This window comes from Raphanus sativus, unplaced genomic scaffold (assembly GCF_000801105.2).
Source record: "Raphanus sativus cultivar WK10039 unplaced genomic scaffold, ASM80110v3 Scaffold4809, whole genome shotgun sequence".
NCBI lineage: Eukaryota > Viridiplantae > Streptophyta > Magnoliopsida > Brassicales > Brassicaceae > Raphanus > Raphanus sativus.
Window position 1 is genome coordinate 1 of NW_026620110.1, and position 5,896 is coordinate 5,896.

General features: G+C 39.4%; 2 protein-coding genes and 1 non-coding gene across 3 annotated transcripts; 2 read left to right on the forward strand and 1 right to left on the reverse strand.

The window, feature by feature from the left end:
* Positions 1–49: 49 nt before the first annotated feature.
* TRNAP-AGG (transfer RNA proline (anticodon AGG)) lies at positions 50–121 on the forward strand. Its single transcript has one exon. It is a non-coding gene; the product is annotated as a tRNA-Pro (tRNA).
* Positions 122–512: 391 nt separating this feature from the next.
* On the forward strand, positions 513–2,294 carry LOC130507567 (serine/threonine-protein phosphatase PP2A-2 catalytic subunit-like). The gene is made up of 6 exons (XM_057002269.1): positions 513–891; positions 1,048–1,162; positions 1,245–1,353; positions 1,439–1,516; positions 1,675–1,866; positions 1,964–2,294. The coding sequence occupies exons 1-6, from the start codon at positions 639–641 to the stop codon at positions 2,135–2,137; spliced, it is 921 nt and encodes a 306-aa protein (XP_056858249.1). The 5' UTR covers positions 513–638; the 3' UTR covers positions 2,138–2,294.
* Positions 2,295–2,463: 169 nt separating this feature from the next.
* On the reverse strand, positions 2,464–4,616 carry LOC130507568 (transcription factor BPE-like). Its single transcript, XM_057002270.1, has 6 exons — positions 4,126–4,616; positions 3,701–3,865; positions 3,519–3,584; positions 3,305–3,373; positions 3,142–3,213; positions 2,464–2,897 (listed from the first exon to the last, which is right to left on the reverse strand). Exons 1-6 carry the CDS (start codon positions 4,426–4,428, stop codon positions 2,772–2,774), a joined length of 801 nt encoding a protein of 266 aa, XP_056858250.1. The 5' UTR covers positions 4,429–4,616; the 3' UTR covers positions 2,464–2,771.
* Between the last annotated feature and the right edge of the window lie 1,280 nt (positions 4,617–5,896).

Genomic DNA, 5,896 nt, shown 5'->3' on the forward strand with positions numbered 1-5,896 from the left:
AATCTAAACCATATTTTTGTGAAAGGAAGCTTGACTTTAAAACAACAGTGGGCATTTGGTCTAGTGGTATGATTCTCGCTTAGGGTGCGAGAGGTCCCGAGTTCAATTTTCGGAATGCCCCCTTTTTGAGTTTTTTTTCTCTTTAACTGCATCTTCCACCTGCCTTCTCCTTCTAGTCCAGGCCCGTGACATTCCACGTTATCATGGAATAGTTGACGGGCTTACATAAAGCATTGTTCCGTTTTTTTGGAGGTTAGTTTGTATATTGGGTTTATTACCCATATTATGAAAACTGTAAGAACACAGATATTTGTGTTTGAGATGACTGATTACTGAATTAGAGATGAGTAAAAATGCCAATGAGATTTTTTTGACATTTGACTAATCAAAAATGCCAACAACCATCATCAAACTACAACAACTCGGCTCCAATATCCACGTGTTATAATAAAATCTCAATCTAATTCCTGTCAGAATATACTAAACCATGCCTTAACCGGATTACAACATTTTTTTTTACTTTTCTGACCATATCCATCTTCTCTCTGAGCCAAAGGAGAGAGAGAGTCTGAAACACCACCGAAGACCAGAGCCACAATTTAATCTCTGGCGATTTCATCTTTCAATCTCTGGACGAGATGCCGCCGAACGGAGATCTAGACCGTCAGATCGAACATCTGATGGAGTGCAAACCTTTGTCGGAGGAGGACGTGAAGACGCTCTGCGATCAAGCTAAGGCGATCCTCGTCGAGGAATGGAACGTTCAGCCCGTGAAATGCCCCGTCACCGTCTGCGGCGATATCCACGGCCAGTTCTATGACCTCATCGAGCTCTTCCGAATCGGTGGTAACGCCCCCGATACGAATTACCTCTTCATGGGTGACTATGTAGGTCTGGTCCTCTTCCTCCTCCACCTTTCCTTGTTAATTTAGGGTTTGTGTAGATCTAAAGGTTGCATCTTTTATTAATGTATGATTGAAAAGTTTGTATCTTTTTTTTTTAAGATTCGGTTTTGTTTTTTTTTTTTGTTTTTTTCGTGGTTTGTAGACCGTGGTTACTATTCAGTGGAAACGGTTTCTCTATTGGTGGCGTTGAAAGTTAGATACAGGGATCGGATTACAATCCTGCGAGGGAACCACGAGAGTCGGCAGATCACCCAAGTGTAAGCTTTTAATGATGTGTCTTGTTGTTAGTTTTTAACTACCATACGTTTTACCTCTTTGATTGTTTTGTTTTGGTTGAAGATATGGTTTTTATGACGAGTGTTTGAGGAAGTACGGGAATGCAAATGTCTGGAAGTTTTTCACAGACCTTTTCGATTATCTTCCTCTTACTGCCCTTATCGAGAGTCAGGTTTGTTTGAGCTCTACTTAACGATTGGTGTTTCGGACATATTCTATTTGAAGTAAGTACACTTTTGACTTGTTGTGAGTTACAGGTTTTCTGTTTGCATGGAGGGCTATCACCTTCTCTGGATACACTTGATAATATCCGAAGCTTGGATCGCATTCAGGAGGTATTTTACCTTCTTCTTTGACTGTCCCTAATTTTGGTTTTTATTAGAAGAGTTATGAATTGTGTCTGGCTCTCTGCCTCCACTCGCTCTCTTATGAAAGAGCAAATATCTAACGGGTCATCTCTTGGACTCTATGTATGGTGTGTGGTGATCTGTAGGTTCCACACGAAGGACCAATGTGTGATTTGCTATGGTCTGATCCCGATGATCGATGTGGGTGGGGAATATCTCCACGAGGTGCTGGCTATACATTTGGACAGGATATCGCAACTCAGTTTAATCACAACAATGGACTCAGTCTCATATCAAGAGCCCATCAGCTTGTCATGGAAGGTTTTAACTGGGCTCAGGTATTCATATTCATCTCAAATTGTTAAGGTTATATAGGGATATGATTGTAGCAATATGGATTGAATCATTGATCTCTCTTCCTTTTTTTGCTAACAGGATAAGAATGTGGTGACGGTGTTTAGTGCACCAAACTATTGCTACCGGTGTGGAAACATGGCAGCGATACTAGAGATAGGAGAGAACATGGAGCAGAACTTCCTTCAGTTTGATCCAGCTCCTCGACAAGTCGAACCAGATACTACCCGTAAGACCCCTGATTATTTTTTGTGATTTTTATTTGTATTTTTTTTCTTTTCTAAGTGGAGTTCGAGTTTCCCTCAAAAAAAAGAAAGAAGAAAACATCATTTTGTTGTTGTTGATGTGATTGATGAGAACAAAAGTTTGTAGGAGAAGCGTCTATATATAGAATAGTGTCTTCTCATTGTCATTTCACTTGTTATACTACATAGAGGAATGAGGTTTCGAACCCTGCCCCCTCTTTCATTTCAGTTTCGTTTATTGATTCAAAGTTCCCTAAATCGAAATCTTTCTACTTTCCAAATTTGAATCAATGATTTGTAGAGAGAGAGAGAGAGAGAGAGAGAGAGAGAGTGCTCTTTGAGAACCAAACCTTTCCTTAGATAGATTACAACACAACATAAAACAAAAGAAAAGCATGTGAAAAGCTTAAAACAGTTATTAACATGTTCTGAGACAGCAACAGAGGAAAGTGTACCACAATCTACCTCCGCTTTACTTCATGTCTAAACTAGGAATCTATAACAATAAAACCTTGTATAATAATATATATATTTCATAAATGTTTTATACGTATGCTGCTGCTTCTTTTTTAGTGACTAACATTGGAGATCGAAGTTTATTTAGTGATCTTGTGCCAGCTTTCTTACGTTATCACTGTTATTCACTATGATCTTTCGAAACCACCTCCTACCTGCATATGCAGCCACTCCGGTGATGCTCCTCTGCTGTAGTCCCTTGTAGCTTGTGACCCGAACTGCATTCCCGGATTTTCAAACGTTTGCTGATCAAACTGAGATTTTGCCAAAAAACGTGAAGTTGTTCAATGAAAGCTTTGTGGTATTGATGTGAGAAGAAATAAAGTCTTCTTTTTAACTTTTAAGTTGGCTAAATCGACCGCATTCATATCTAACGACTATGATCTGTTGAGTTTCATCAGTCTACTTAACAATGTCATTAGAAGCAGAACACATGAAGTATTTGGAGGAAAAATTTGGGACAATGGATCTTAATGATAGTTACACAACAGGGCTAACCTCTTTTGGCGGGAAAACCTCGATACCAGGAGTCATTCTTGAGTTGACTGCTTCGAGCTTCATCGATAGAAACTGAAAAACAAAAGCAGTATTGTGAGATAACACAAGCAATAAACAAACAAAAAACGTTACAGAGAGAGAGAGAGAGGGAGCAAGACTGCACCTCAACTTGACGCTGCAGAGACTGTATGTAATTGATTATCTCATCTAGAACAAGCGCCTTTCCGATAACCTGACCCATACAAAGATTCAGGTATTTGTTTTAGCACTATTCAGAAATTTATAATTTGTTGATAACAAAACCAAAAGGTGCGACTACAAGAGGAGAGACATGATGAAGAGAGAAACCAAGACCCGATTGATATATACTACTCTACCTTGTTACAACCAGGGACAAGATCTTGCAAGATTTTCATCCGCTCGCTTATCTTTTCTCTCCTCGCCTACAAAAACCAAGAAAACTCTGTTACTCTTCTTCTCAAGTTTTCACATTTACCTGAAAAGCTTTTAATACAGAGAGCAGTAATTAATTTATAAAAAGAGTTAGTTAATTAAGTACTCTTTCAGCTAGACTGTGACTATCTGTAGCCTGTCCCCTTCTAGCTCGCACATGTATATAATCTTTCGGAGGTTCAGGCAACAACTGCTTCTTCTGATCCAACGTTCCTGTTTCAACCTCATCTTCGCATCCTGTAGTCCTCTGCTTTTTACTCTCACCATCATTCTGTAGGCTCCACACAAAAAAAAAACAAACAGAAACCACTAACATCAGAGACTTTTAGTTAAAAAAAAAAAACTACTAACATCAGAGAGGGTGTTGCCAAGTGTACTTAATACATTCAAAACAAGCTCTTACACACTAAACACGCGTCTTAAAAAGAGTTTAAGAAACAATCACTACCACTTAACTACCAAAGATCTCAACCGTTTGATCCGTTATTTATTTCAGAAATTAAAGAGGGAAAATCAAATCAAAACCGTTACCGCGTCATGTCCGTCGCTGCTGACGGAGAAGACTTTCTCCTCCGCACCTGCTTCCCGCCGCTTCCTAGCACCGGCGATACCGGCGACCACCGCCTGAGAGAGCGCGTGGCTCATACGAGCCGGATCTTTGCTAATCAGATTCGAGTCGGCGAACTGATGATGGACCAAGTTAGGTCCACCGAACGAGACGCCGCTCCTCATCGAGGAGTTAACGGTCCCGCCTCCGTTGATGGGATACGACGGCCAGATCTCCGCCAGTTGGTTATACGTCCCAGCCTCGTTCATCATCCCGCCCGGATCCATCACCTGAGAAAAACACACTCTCTATACCGAGTTGACTCAGCTGCTACCGGTTCCACTCACTAGAGAGAGAGAGAGAGAAAGGTGGATGTGACTTGTTTTGAGAATGCGATCTCTCTCCTTAGACAGTGGAGTCTGATGCGCACTGTGTCTCTTCCTCTCTTTCGCGATTTCCCTTTTTCTTTATAAGTTTTATTTACCGACCTTTTTTTAATTTTATTTTTATTTTTTTTTAAATAAGAAGCTGTCTGCTTCTTTATTTCTTCTTCGCTTTTACTTTTTTCCCCTTTTTACATCGGGAGTTGCAGGCAAGTCACTTCATAGCGAGGTTTTCTTTTGTGGGACCAGCTTTATTTATCCTCTGTGTCGCGGACTATACTTTAATCCCACTCGATCAAAAAAAATCATCGGTGATAAGAGCTTCCACGTACGCATATTCATATGGTAAGACGAAAATGCACATCACTTATTTAGTTTATCTTTCTAATTATCGGCTTTGTAATAACTAATAACTACAACAAGATTACATAATCATCACTGATTAGTGATTGACAACGATGGCTTCTTGGATTTTAATGATGCCAAGTTTAGCTAAACAAACAAGATAATCTCTTGTTAGTTCTTTTCATTTCTTCCAATCATATAGCCTATAGGATCATTACTACTATATAGGGATGTTGTATTGGGTTACCCAGCCCAACCCAACCCTATAAAATATAAACCCAACCATATTCTAACTCAACCCAACATTAACCCTTATAGTCTATGCATGAAGGGGTTGGGTTAGGGTTACCCATTGTATAAAATTTTTTAAAACAAAAGCAAATAATATTAACATGATTAACACTGTTTAGCTATTTTGAGAATTTTGACGGAAAATGAGATTTTGCAAATTCAACAAAAAAAACAAAATTTTGTGTTTTTGGCAGAAAAACTTAATTTTTTGATTTGGACAGAAAAATTCAATTTCCAGGTTTTTGTGAAAAAACTTATTTTTTTAGTTTTGGCGGGAAAACTCATTATTGTGGTATTGACGAGAAAACTCAATTTCTCGGTTTTGGCAGAAAACAAAAATTTCTAAATTTTGACGGAAAAATTCGATTCCCCAGTTTTAGCGGAAAACTCGATTTCCCGGTTTTGGTTGGAAAACTCGATTTTCCGGTTTTGGCGGGAAACCTCGATTTCTCGGTTTTGGCGGGAAACCTCGATTTCTCGGTTTTCTCGGGAAAACTCGATTTCTCGGTTTTCTAGGAGAAAAACCGATTTCTCGTTTTTCTCGGAAAATCGATTTCTCGGTTTTCTCGGGAAAACTTGATTTCTCGGTTTTCTCGGGAAAACTTGATTTCTCGGTTTTGGCAGAAAACCCCGACTTCTCGGTTTTAGCGGGAAATCCCAATTTCTCGGTTTTCTCGGGAAAACTAGATTTCTCGGTTTTCTTGGGAAAACCCTATTTCTCGGTTTTCTCGAGAAA

What these genes read in the sequence shown, in the direction of transcription:
- LOC130507567 (XM_057002269.1), top strand. Translation starts at nt 639, where the DNA reads ATGCCGCCGAACGGAGATCTAGACCGTCAGATCGAACATCTGATGGAG. An exon ending in CTGCCCTTATCGAGAGTCAG is followed by an intron (nt 1,354 to 1,438) that starts GTTTGTTTGAGC and finishes TGTGAGTTACAG; the next exon opens with GTTTTCTGTTTGCATGGAGG. An exon ending in GCTTGGATCGCATTCAGGAG is followed by an intron (nt 1,517 to 1,674) that starts GTATTTTACCTT and finishes GGTGATCTGTAG; the next exon opens with GTTCCACACGAAGGACCAAT.
- LOC130507568 (XM_057002270.1), bottom strand. Translation starts at nt 4,428, where the DNA reads ATGGATCCGGGCGGGATGATGAACGAGGCTGGGACGTATAACCAACTG. An exon ending in GCAGCGACGGACATGACGCG is followed by an intron (nt 3,866 to 4,125) that starts GTAACGGTTTTG and finishes TGGAGCCTACAG; the next exon opens with AATGATGGTGAGAGTAAAAA. An exon ending in TTGTCCCTGGTTGTAACAAG is followed by an intron (nt 3,374 to 3,518) that starts GTAGAGTAGTAT and finishes TGTATGGGTCAG; the next exon opens with GTTATCGGAAAGGCGCTTGT.